Consider the following 13,234-nt stretch of genomic DNA (forward strand, 5'->3'; position numbering starts at 1 on the left):
TAACATGTTATGTTTTGAATGTTATAAGTTGTGTATAAACTAAAATTGAAGTATAGGTGAGGTGGTCACAGAAGGTGGCTGGGAACTCGCATTTACTTTTAACATATTGGTTATTCATTACTATGTCAATTAATTCCATAATGATGTAAATTTTTGCTGATGGTATGTTGGAGCTTTCAATTGACTGGGATGATACTCTGCTGGCTCTGTCTTCAGACCAGAGAGGGTATACCTAAGAAGCCGTTGAACTTGACGGGACAATAAGATGCTGGACTCTATGTTTGGTATACGCTTGCAATAGGGAAATCTCAACTGAACTTGAGCTGTGGTTATACAACAAGGTGGAGGAATCCACCATGGTGGGAGGGTTTGGGGAGGGGTGGGGAGAACCCAAGTATCTATGTAACTGTAAAAAAAAAAAAAAAAAAAAAAGAAATCTGTTGACTTCAGGTCAGTGCCATGGCTCAACAGTTTAACGCTCTACCTTCAAGCACCAACATCCCATATGGGCCTTGGTTCGTGTCCCAGCTGCTCCACTTCCGATCCCACTCTCTGCCTATTGCCTGGGAAAGCAGCCGAGGTAGCTTCCACCCTTTTGCAGACATTTGGGGAGTAAACCAGCTGATGAAAGATCTTTCTGTCTCTCCTCTCTGCAAATCTAATAAAAAATTAAAAATAAATCTTTTTTTTTAAAAAAAATCTGTTAACCTGTGGCCCATATGGTCTCATCCAGAAAAGCCCGATAAGCTCTATTCTTGCTGGGTACTGTGATGTCTGGTCAATTTCATCAGTTCACTGTACTGCTTAAACTGCTATTCCCTTGTTTTCTGTCTGGTCAATCCATTACTGAATGGGGTATTAAGGTCCCCAATTATTATAGAACTTCAATTCTTTTAATGCATTTTCATGATTTCTTATCACATATGTAATTTTTATCATTGTCGTGTCTTGCAAAGCTGAATTAATATATAATGTACATTTTCTTGTAGCCTTTTATGATTTGAAGTTTTTTATCTGATTATGTTATAACCACCATCTGAAATACACTTTTCCATATTCAACATACTTGGGTGTGAGTCTCGAAGGAGTTTTGTAGTTTGTTGTTGGATTTTTTTAATTGATGTTTTGAATCTCTTTTTCTGTGTGTAGATATAGCAATCAGCTCCCGTGTGAGACAATATATTGGTAAGAAGGAACTTATTTCTGTCATTTTGCTTCTTATATTTTACAACCTTTGTAGGTTTGTGTCCTCACTTCTTGTGTTACTCTTTTTAATGATATATCTATGTATTTGGAATAGAAGACGGAGCTCTCCCATTCTGCAATCTACTGTCTGTTGGCTCACTCTTCAAATCAATGCAACAGTGAGGTGGCGCTAGGCTGAAGCAGGTGTCCTGGTGGGGGGCTGGGATAATGTCACCTGAGCCATTGACTGCTGCCTTTCAGGTGCCCAATAGTGGGGAAGCGAAACTGGGACTGAAAGCTAGAACTTCTGACATGGATGTGTGACTAAGTAGTCTTAACAGCCGTGCGAAGCATCTACTCTGGCATGTACTTACACTAAGTTTTTTTTTAAATATTTATTTATTTTTATTACAAAGTCAGATATACAGAGAGGAGGAGAGACAGAGAAGATCTTCTGTCCGATGATTCACTCCCCAAGTGAGCCACAACGGCCGGTGCGCACTGATCCGAACCCGGGAATCCGGAACCTCTTCTGGGTCTCCCACGTGGGTGCAGGGTCCCAAAGCTTTGGGCCGTCCTCAACTGCTTTCCCAGGCCACAAGCAGGGAGCTGGATGGGAAGTGGAGCTGCCGGGATTAGAACCGGCGCCCATATGGGATCCCAGGGCGTTCAAGGTGAGGACTTTAGCCTCTAGGCCACGCCACCGGGCCCACTTACACTAAGTTTTGATACATTTCATACTAAGTTTTAATACAATGTCTTCCATGTGGAAAGCAGCACAGTCACGAGCCACCACTATCCTAATCCAGCTTTTGTAACTGCTGGTAAGGTCACCTGCCTTGAGATCTGTCTCCTGGAATGCTGAGCGAACAAGCTTTCACGACTCCTCTCAGCCGTCCTTCGAAAAGAAAACAAAAGGCAGAGCTGGAGGCAGGCCACCTGTCATCTGCTGGTCCACCTGTCATCTGCTGGTCCACCTTTCATCCGCTGGTCCACCTGTCATCTGCTGGTCCACCTGTCATCTGCTGGTTCACCTGTCATCTGCTGGTTCACTCCTTAATGGACGACAGCCAGGCTGGGTGAGGCCCAGGCCAGCAGCTTCTTCCAGGCCTCCCACATGGGCGCAGGGGCCATCAACATGACGACATCACAAGTAGTTGGGAGTCACCCTGGTGCTGTGACATGGGGTGCCAGCATTGAGCAGTGACCGACCCCGCAGTGCCATAGTGCCGGCCCCTCTAACTTTCCAGATCCAGCACTCCTCCCCAGCAGGTTGTTGGCTTTGTTGTTTTAATGCATCAGTCCACTCTTCTGGCCTCCGGCTTTGCATGAGAAATCTACTGACAGTCTCAATGAAGCTCTTGCACGTGGTAAGTTGCTTCCTCTTGCTGCTTCAGGATTCTTCCTGGATTTCCAAAGTTCGACTGCATCTCAATGGGACCTCCTTGAGCTCTCTGGATGTTTCAGCCTTTATTTATTCAGAATTTATCTCTTAATCTTCCTCTGCTTTTCCACCTGCTAGGACTCCCAGAAGGCATCTGTTGGATGAAAACGCACAGGCCCCTTCTCTGTTCATTCCATGCCCATTGGTTCTTTTTTCTGCCTGCTGGAATCTGACTTTTAATCACTCTCATGCATTTTTCGTTTCATCACTGTGCTTTCAGTTCCAGAAAAAGAAGTTGTGGTTTCCTTTTAAGTTTTCTCTTTATTGATATAACCATTTTCTTCATACATTACTGATACTTAGTTTTTCCACATTTCTAGTTCTCTGGGCATCTTTAAGGGCAAGGTCTTTTTTAGTTAATAGTCTCTGTGACTAGTTTTTCCTTGGATGGGTCGTGTTTTATTTATTTGCCATGTCAGTTTGTTGAAAATTGAGCATTTGACTTCAATACCGTGATAATCAGGGAGATCTGTTTTCCCTTTTACCCAGGGCTTGTTGGATCTGTTTTATTTTTACTGCCGTAGGCTGCCTCTGTGCCAAGATTCAGCCTGGGGTATAAACTTGAGGTCCTGTCAGATGTTTTGTGAGCCTTACTTTCGGGTGACATGCTCCTTAATGTCTGGTTCCCAAAGAGAAAAGAGAAAAAAAAAAAAAGGAAGGGAGCAAAGGAGTGCTGACACTTAAAAAAAAAAAAAAAGCTTTATTTAAAAGGCAGAGTTAGAAAGGGTAAAGACAGCAAGAGACTAAGAGAGAAACCTTCTACCTGCTGGCTCACTCCCAAGATAGCTGCAACAGCAGGGAGACCTGCTGGCTCACTCCCAAGATAGCTGCAACAGCAGGGAGCTGGGCGGGCTGAAGCCGGGAACCTAAAACTCCTTCCAGGTCTCCCATGTGGGCTGGTAGGAGCCCAAGCACTTACCAGGGAGCTGGACAGCAGCACAGCAGCCTGCACCTGGCACATGCAGATCCCGTACGGGCACCAGTTCATGTCCCGGCTGCTCCACTTCCCATCCAGCTCCCTGCTTGTGGCCTGGGAAGGCAGTCGAGGACGGCTCAAAGTCTTGGGACCCAGAAAACACTTCTGGCTTCAGATCAGCTCCCCTCTGGCCATTGTGGCCACTTGGAGAACCAGTGGACAGAGGATCTTTGTATCTCCTTTGCTCTGTATATCTGGCCTTTCCAATAAAAATAAGTAAATCTTGAGAGAGAGAGAGAAAGGGGGGAACAGAGCAGCCAGGACATGAACCGGTGTCACAGGCAGTGGGATCTGGCACTCAGTTACAGCAGCAGCCAGCACATACCCTGGCTGCACATTGCATACCTGCTCACCTGCAGCCAAGGGCTGAGCAGAAACTGACCCAAACTGATGCCCTTTTGACCATCGAAGCATTCCTTTTCTTCTGGTGGTCACAAGCCTTAAAATTACAAACTCTGTCTGCAGCTGTCGCTGGTGCCTCCTGCTCTGTGATCTTCCTGGATTCCTCCTCCCCTACTTGGATGTGAAGGCAGTGCTAAAACCACCCTACACTGGGTCCGGGCACAGAACCTCCTGCAGGGTTGGGTCCACCCTTCCTTTCCGCTTCATGTGGCATCCACAGCACACACGTGTCCTGTGAGTCTGCACTAAGTACCTGCACCTGTTAGTTAACAACTGCCTCTCCCCTCGCCAGTTCACCCACCAACCTTCGGAAATCTCAGGGGCTCACAATGGGAAGTTCCCTCCTACAGTTCTTGAGGGGTGAGTTAGCTGCCACAGGAAGACGGGGTGAGGACGAGAGGGAGAATGTGGTGTTCACACCCCATGGGCAGGTGAGGAGGTGTGAAGACAATTGGTTTTTGAAATTTAGCAGGGGGCCTGATGCAATGGCTTGTTTGGCTAATCCTCTTCCTTCAAGCACTGGGACCCCATTAGGCCACCAGTTCACATCCTGGCTGCTCCTCTTTCATTCAGCACCCTGCTTGTGGCCTGGGAAAGCAGTCGAGGACGGCCAAAAGCTTTGGGACCCTGCACCGCATGAGAGACCAGGAGGAAGCTCCTGCCTTTCAATCAACTCAGTTCTGGGCACTGCGGCCGCTTGGGGAATGAACCAGCAGATGGAAGATCTTTCTAAAATCTTTCTCTCTGCCTCTCCTTACCTCCGTAAGTCCGTAAATTCCAGTAAAAAAAAAAATAAATCTTAAAAGAGATGAAACCAAAGGTCGATTATTTGAAAAGACCAACAAAACTAGCAAACCAATGAATCAATGAATTGAAGATCTTTGTCTCTGTGGATCTGCCTTTCCAATAAACATGAAAAGATCTTTGGAAAACTGAGCATGGACTCACCTTTATAAGAATTCCCCACTGTTGAGACAGAAAATACAAGAGAGTGAACATTACACAGTCATACGTCTGGGGCACTCAATTCAAAGAGAAAATATTTCTTCCTTGAATTATTAATGATCCAGAGAGGACAGAACACTTTACCCTGTCTCCGTACCGGCAGACAAGGGAATGGCTCTGCTGGGCTCTACCGCCAGCAGCAGGCAGACAGCGCACGGCATCCCTGTGACGAGCACTGGCCAGAAGAAAGCTGGAATCAGGCAGCTATAGCCACAGTCAGAAACGAAGCACTGCATTACATATGTAAATAAAGTAAATACAGTTTTAAAACAACCTGAATTAAAAGATACAAATGGCCCACTGGAAAAAGCATAAACTACAAGGAGGGTCTGATTAGCAGCAGAAAACGGTTCCTACTGATCAGTAGGGCAAAGGCTGAGCAGGGCAGGAGCTGCCGGCCTGAGAGGAACACAGAAGGCTCACGCTGGGCACAGCCGACGTAGACTACTTCCCCGACACTCTGCCTTCGCCCCAGGCTGGCCTCTGCCCCTCGGGGAGCTGTGCACGGGGCTGCTGGCTGGTGCAGCCGTCCGCACACACTAATTCCCGACACATGACACAGTCATCGAAACGTGGAATCTACGGAATCGATTTAAAAGGCTGTGGTTTATTAAGTACAAAAGCAGACTATAAAACAAGTATGTGATCCTATTTTTGTAAAAAAAAATTTTTACCTCCCTGAGATTTCTGCCGACCTCGGTGCCACGGTTGGGTCTTCTGCTGCAAGCAAAAGGCTTTTCTATTCAGCAGCATAATGCGTCATAAAACACGAACTAATTTCAAAAACCTTTTCACACATTTCAAAATGCAGAATTACAAATCCAATAACTTTTATTAACATAATAATATAAAATTTTAGTGTAATATACAGGATTCCCAGAGTGCAATTTTAAAACATTTTAATAAATTTTTAAAAATCTTAATTTATAAGCTACCTTGTTTAACTGCCACTGATCCTTTAGTACAAAACGTTGACAGTTTTTGTTTGCTATAAAACCATTCTGAGATGGGGTTAGGTAGTTCTCATGTCCTCATCAAGGTGAGGATGCTCCTGGCCCCCAGCTGCACATGCTTGGCACACAGCTACACCAGGAAGGCCAGGCTCTGACACTGCCCCTGGCTACCAGGGCTGCCACCAGGGCCGCCCCTTGCGGGGAGGTGGAGCAGGCCCTGCAGCCAGACATCTCTCCAGGCACTGAAGCAGCTCTGCCTCCCGCCAGGCATCCCAAAGCCCACCTGCTTCTCAGAAGCATGTGTGACTCACAACACACATAACCAGTGATATAAAAATAATCTCTTAGATTCACGCTGGACTTCAAACTCTGAGAATTATCTAAAAGTTTTTACATTCTCCCTCCTAAGTTCAATTAACTCAGCTGAAAATAGTTTGACCAAAGTTTGTAAACGTAAAACTCACAACATAAGCCAGTGACATGTAACTGATCTCCCCTCAAGGCCACTCACAGCAGGACACCAGAAGCGCCATGGTGACGAGTAGAAACATCCCACTGTCGCCCCGCAGACAGGAAAGCGATGGTCAGTGGCACTCAGCAAGTGGCAGCGACCAAGAATGCAGACAACTGGGCACTCAGGTGTCAACAAAAACTGGCTGAAGAAGCAGGCAAAGCTGCCGTGCGGCCTGGCAAGGCTGGGCAGGGCAGGTGGGTGGTGGCCTTTCTCCAGCCAGGGTGTTTCCCCGGCACCCTCTGGACGTGGACTTAGAATGCCCCACAGGGACCTGTCCTGTGGAGTGGGCACACGTCCTCAAGTTTTATAGCCTCAAAGTGCAAACTTGTATACAGCAGAGAACAGTGCCAATGTCTGCCACGCACGGCCACTGCAGGCACTGCCTTTCCTAAACTGCCAAGATATGGGCACCCGCCTCCAAGAACGTTTCTGTCAGACCTGGAATGTGTAAGGATCCAGGGAGTGCTTTAAGCTGGGAGCTGTGGGGCTATGGGATGGCAAAGCCTGCACCCTCCCCCCCATTCTACACATCTCTTCCTGTGGGCACACCCACTGGGCCTATGCGGCACACACGCTCATGTGTTATATACCACGTGGACCACATCCAGGCCCTGGGCAGCACGTGGTCTCACGTGTTCATGCCGCATTCGGCGCAGTGCTCATACTAGGTAGGCTGTGTCACATGGGGCACGGTGTTCACATGTTGTAGGCCACGTCGCATGTGGCACAGTGCTCACATATTGTAGGCCACGTCGCATGTGCATAGTGCTCACATGTTGTAGGCCACGTAGATAGGGTCCAGCTGGTCGGCCAGGAAGCCATCCCGCAAGTGCATGCGCTGCTTCTCACCACGGGAGTTGATGGGAATGACGCCCGGGTCCACCAGGACCACTACGCCCACCACCAGGTAGTGCTCCTCCAGCACTACGTTGGTCACCAGTGCCACCAGGTCCAGTGCTTCTTGTTCCAGACCATCCAGCTCCACCACTACCACCAGCAGGTTGGTCCAGGTGAAGACAGCACTGTGGGGAGACAGAAGGTCGCCCAAGTCACAGGGGTGCAGGGGAGTGATTGTGTGTGAGCCCATGCCATCCACAGTCAGGTCAGGCTGTCTGTCACTATTGGGTCCACTCCAACATCCCTGCCAGGAGGAAAGAGCGTCACCCACCCCAAAGCAAGCTCTCTAGAAGGTGAAGGAGGCATGAGTCACATGGTTCACACGGAAAACGGAAGCACCTGCAGTGCGCACAGGCCAGCCTGGGCAAGGCAGTGAGTGCACTCTGGTGATGTTGGCAGAGGTGCACCTGAGGAGCTGCCCTCCTGCAGAGTGAGCAGAGCCCGGGCTGCCCAGGGGCAGCTCCCCTCCCCAGCCACAGGCCCTGTCCTGCCACAAGACCCACCCAGCTGCAGCTCCCACCCACGGGTAGGACCTGGCTCCAGCCGCAGGCCCTGCCCTGGCGGTGCTCACCACTCGGCGATGCTCCTGTGGGCTCGGATAACAGAAGTCTCAATGTCGATGGGGTGGTAGCGCATACCCCTCAGCTCCAGCGTTTCATCCAGGGACCCGACCACGTACAGCGCATCATGTGGCTCTGTGAATGGCACAGGCACACATTCAGCACGGAGCCCACTGTGGCTCAGCCTGTCCCACCTGCACAGGGCCGAAGGGCACCTCACAAGCCATAGGCTCATGCTGTCCTGCACTGGAGACACAGGGGCACGTGGGTGCCACTCGCTCTGAATCATGCCCAGCAGTGGTTGTAAAGATGGGTTTGACCCTCTCATCCACCGGCAGCACCTTCACCTGCACGCTTGCCATGGTCACTGAGGGCAGTTATAAGACCCAGAAGCTGGCTGGAATGCCGCAGTTCCCAGGACTGCTAAACCCCTCACCTCCACTGGCATCAGTAAGCTCCGTCCTTCGAAGGAAGCCAAGGTACCCAGTCCTGGCCCAGATGGTCTGGCTGTCCCCAAAGCTCAGCCGGGCACTGAAGTGGTCAGCATGAAGTGCCTCCTCCCCATAGACAGTGTAGTACCCAGTGGCGTTGTGGGGGCTGCTCACCCAGATCTAGGGGACCAGAAGGCAGGAGAGGGACACATGACACATGGAGAGTAAAACCTGTCACCAGATATCCGCTAACCAAGCATCACCTCAGGAAACTGACCCAGGGGGATAGTCTCAGAGCCCCCATTTAACACAGTGCAGCAACCTTCCTCTCCTGAAGTCACGTCCCTGTGGGCAACCCAGAACAAACCTCATAACACGTTCCTATGGTTCAGCACTGACCTCAGCAAAGTCCCTGCAGGCCAGTACTGACCTCAGACCACGTCCCTGAGCCCAGAACTGACTGACCATGCCCCTGCAGCCAGCACTGGCCTCAGACCACGTCCCTGCATGCCAACACTGACAGATCATGTCCCTGTGGTCCAGCACTGACCCTGTAGGCCTCTGGCAATTGGTAGGTATAGACGCAACTCCAGGTTGCTCACGACAAGAGCCAGGGGCGATCCCAGCATCCTCAACAGGGACCCAAGCATGAGGCCTATGCTGCTCACTCACACTGGAGTGGACCACACATGGGGGCAGGTCCACCCACACATGGTGCTGCTCACTCACACTGGAGTGGACCACACATGGGGGCAGGTCCATCCACACATGGTGCTGCTCACTCACACTGGAGTGAACCACACATGGGGGGCAGGTCCACCCACACATGGTGCTGCTCACTCACACTGGAGTGAACCACACATGGGGGCAGGTCCGTCCACACACATGGTGCTGCTCACTCACACTGGAGTGGACCACACATGGGGGCAGGTCCATCCACACATGGTGCTGCTCACTCACACTGGAGTGGACCACACATGGGGGGCAGGTCCACCCACACATGGTGCTGCTCACTCACACTGGAGTGAACCACACATGGGGGCAGGTCCACCCACACATGGTGCTGCCCCAGGATGTGCTCACACCTCCCCCCAGCTACAAGCAGGAGCGGTCGGCCAGGCCCCACCGAGGGGCATGCCCTTGTCTGCTTAGACCTGGGCCAGCGAACCAGGGACTGGGGTGGCTGAAGGAGGGTCCATTGAATGCTCTACCCTAGGACCGTTCCTGGCTTTGCGTGGGGTGTACACACCACAGCACTGCCCTGCCTGCTGGGACAGAGTCCACACTTGGGTCAGGTAGCAGCCACTGGTTTCCACACTGCCATGGTTTCTGGGGGAAGGGCTCCATGGTGTCTGGGACTTTCCTAGACAGTGTGACCTTGAGGGTGTACAATGTCCACATCTGGGCTGGAGGGGTGTCACTGGAGAGCTGGGCGTGCTGCTGCTCCCGGGTACCTGACCCAGCTCACCTCTCCCAGGTGCGAGTCTCCCAGGGGCCCCTTGGTCTCGGTGTGTGCGATGATGACCTTCACTCCGGGGAGAATCTGCAGGGAGAGTGGTTCAAGGAAAAAGTTGCCCACAGGACTGTTAGGCCCACGTGAAGGCAGGAGGGAGAAGGCCAGGGATCCCAGAACATGCCCCACGTGGGAGTTGTGGAGGAACAGGGGTCTGCGTCAGACACTGCCCTCAGGGTCTCCTCAAGCTGACGGCCCTGAAGGACAGCGCATAATCTCAGGGTCTCCTCAGGGTGACGGCCCCACAGGATGGCACATGCTCTCAGGGTCTCCTCAGGGTGACGGTCCCTCAGGACGGCGCATGCTCTAAGGGTCTCCTCAGGGTGACAGTCCCTCAGGATGGCGCATGCTGTCAGGGTCTCCTCAGGGTGATGGTCCCTCAGGATGGCGCATGCTCTCAGGGTCTCCTCAGGGTGACGGCCCCACAGGATGGCACATGCTCTCAGGGTCTCCTCAGGGTGACGGTCCCTCAGGACGGCGCATGCTCTAAGGGTCTCCTCAGGGTGACGGTCCCTCAGGATGGCGCATGCTGTCAGGGTCTCCTCAGGGTGATGGTCCCTCAGGATGGCGCATGCTCTCAGGGCCTCCTCAGGGTGATGGCCCCCAGGATGGCACATACTAGCAGGGTCTCCTGGAGGAGCCCATGTTGCCCCCACCACAGCCCCCAGTGGGGCTGCTGTCTGCCTGGGGCTACTAGTCACCACCTCATGCTTTGAGGCCAGGAACAAATTATTGTGACACCACTCATCCACACACCCCGCACGCACCCATCTGTCCATCTAACCGTCTATCCACCCATTCATCCACACATCCCACCCATGGCATGTACTCACCCATCTGAGCATATACTCATCCAAAAATCTAAGCATCCATGTGCCACCTACCTACCCATCACCCAGCTCTGTGCATCCTCTCGCCCAAGTGCAGCCAGAGGTGTCCCTGTGGCTCCACCCGGGACCTCTCCTACGGCTACATTCTGCCTCATGGGTGCCAGCATGCCAGTCCCAGCATGGTCAAGCTCTGCTTGCGCTCGCCCTGCAGAGCGAGAGCCAGGTAGCTGAGCTCTGTTTCTTGCCTCTGGGACTGTGAAGGTGTAGGGAAAGGGCTTCCATCCAGCCTGTCTCAGACCACCCAAGGGGCGTGTGCATTGCTTCCTTGCTCTGAGCTTTCTCTGGTCCCAGGACTCCTCCTTTCCTTGCCAGCATCTTGCAAGGAGTAGTCCAGTTACCACCCAGATGTCCTCGGGACACCCTTGTCCCCCAGCAGCCCCTGGGGACCTCCCTGGGCCAGGAGGGGAACTGAAACATGCCCTCTCGCCTCCAGCCCTGTGTGGTCTCTTCCTGGCTGCCTCCTTTCTGGGCTTAAGCTGCTTCCTCTAGGGCAAGGCCAAGCTCCTCGCTTCTGGCTGCCACCCCAGACGTCCTGTACCTGCCCAGTGGGCCACACATGTTTCTGTGCTGGGGTCCTTTCTCAGGGGTTAAGATCCGCCCAGCTCTGGTCTCCGCATGTGCACCCACAAGCCCCAGCCAGTCCGCTCGGGCTCACAGAGCAAAGCAGGATCAGCCTTGTCCCTCAACCCAGCTGCCACTACCTTTCCAGACTCCATCAACGGCAGGCTGTGTGGAGAACCCCGTTCCACCAAACGCACTCTAAAAATCAACAAGAGAAAAGTTTCAGAATAAAACTTGCTGAGAAGGTGAGTTCTAAGAAGGCAAAGCATGAAGCCCATGCGGAAATGGAGGATCATCACAGAGGGTCCATCAGTTGGTCAGTCAGTTGGCCTAACACTGTCCTGGGCAACCAGGGCAGCCCAGGCACCTGGCTCTGCCTGCTCCGATAGCGGCGTGCTGTGTCCATCTGTCAGGTCATCCAGACTGGCTCCTGGGCCCAGGGCTCCACCTACTGTCCATGCCTGGCCCAAGACCTAGACCAAAGCACCAAAGCTAGGAGTGCCTGGAAGGACCCTGAACGTGCACAGTGCTCTGGCATGCACACTGAGGCAGCTGAACTGGTGTCAGCTGGGAGAGCGCTCACAGCACTTGGGTGACTGGCCACTCTCATCATGCTTTTTGGCCGTACAGAGGGACAAGGGACAGCTGCAGCTGAGGATACGGTGGACCACACGGGAGCCTAATGTCCAGGCGCCCAGCTGGCACCCCACCTTGGCTAGTCTAGCATCTGGGTGCCAGCTGAGGCCCCGCCTTGGGTCTGGAGGGGCACAGTCAGCACAGAGCCCAGCCACACTGGGGGCCAGGCAGGCCAGATTGTACCTGTCATGGCGCAGGGCCCGCATGTCCACGTACACGGTCGTAGGGTCCGGGCCAGCCGTGCCCTGGAAGGAGACAGTGCAGAGACTCCCATTCAGGACCCTGCGCCTCTCTGGGTCACACCATAGCCATGTGACCGATCCTCCAGGGAGGATGCAGCTCTTCTCCGAGGAGTGAGTCCACCCAGGGGCCAGGGCCACCACCATCCACCCACACAACCACACTGGCAGGCATGAGCAACACACGCGACATCACTGAACAGAAACAGCCAGTCATACAATTCAGCGGGCCAGCTCTGAATGCTGACCCCATGGGGGCTGATGGGCCTGTGTGCTGAGGCTCCCGCCAGGGCCTGAGCGACTCCCTCCTGACCTGTAACTTACACCTGAGGCGGCCCGGGGAGGGGCCCTGGTGGCTGTGCCATTGGGCAGGGAACATCACACGCAAGCACCCCGGCACTCCCACGGTCACTCCCCAGGGTCCCAGACCCCCTGCACTGCTGAGAACATGAAGGCCTCAGTGACATCAAGTTGGCTACAGAGTAGTTTTTGTAACACAGTAAGACAGCGAAGACATGCGTGTTGCTCTGAAACTGACAGGGATGTCACACAGACAGGGGCATGGAGCACAGGGCTGCAATGAAGTGGAGGTCAGGCCCAGGTCCTACCTGCTCAGCCAGCTTTCCCAGCCGGTTGGGCTGACAGAGGCAAGAAGACAGCCACAGGAGACACAAACAGAAGGCCACAGGCCACGTAAGAACACAGGGTAAGAGAGCAGAGGGCGGCAGCACATCTTACAAGCAAACACGGACACCCCCTTAGGCCACGGCCGCTACACGTGGCATCCACATGTCGACCCACGGGACACAGGCCCTCTGGCTCTGCGAGGGGACCCTGGCAGGGTGGACAGGTCCTCCTGTGGCCCGCAGCTACAACAGGAGGGACTCGAGGAAAGAAACACTAGGAAGGAGGTAAACAGGCCCTGGGCTGGGGACCAGATGCAGTCCCCCCAGGCCTCTGTTGGCTGTTCTCCGGCCTCATCATGAAGGTTAGTTGATGGGCAGCTGGCTTTGGGGTGGGTTCACAGC

General features: G+C 53.0%; 1 protein-coding gene across 5 annotated transcripts in view; it reads right to left on the minus strand.

Annotated features, from left to right (window-relative positions):
* Positions 1-7,225: 7,225 nt before the first annotated feature.
* The window catches only part of DIP2A (disco interacting protein 2 homolog A), an 85,043-nt gene continuing 79,034 nt past the window's right edge, over positions 7,226-13,234 (minus strand). For 3 of the 5 annotated variants that reach the window (XM_058661521.1, XM_058661519.1, XM_058661518.1), the window contains 6 exons: positions 12,151-12,212; positions 11,472-11,529; positions 9,836-9,910; positions 8,373-8,547; positions 7,948-8,071; positions 7,226-7,501 (listed from right to left, as the gene is read on the minus strand). In XM_058661521.1, the coding sequence (XP_058517504.1) occupies positions 7,249-7,501; positions 7,948-8,071; positions 8,373-8,547; positions 9,836-9,910; positions 11,472-11,529; positions 12,151-12,212 (747 nt within the window). In that variant the 3' untranslated portion in view covers positions 7,226-7,248. Of the gene's footprint in view, positions 7,502-7,947; positions 8,072-8,372; positions 8,548-9,835; positions 9,911-11,402; positions 11,530-12,150; positions 12,213-13,234 lie in introns of those variants that run through there. The other 2 variants (XR_009245143.1, XM_058661522.1) reach the window with 2 other exon arrangements.

The sequence above is a fragment of the Ochotona princeps genome, chromosome 3 (genome assembly GCF_030435755.1).
Source record: "Ochotona princeps isolate mOchPri1 chromosome 3, mOchPri1.hap1, whole genome shotgun sequence".
Taxonomy (NCBI): Eukaryota; Metazoa; Chordata; class Mammalia; order Lagomorpha; family Ochotonidae; genus Ochotona; species Ochotona princeps.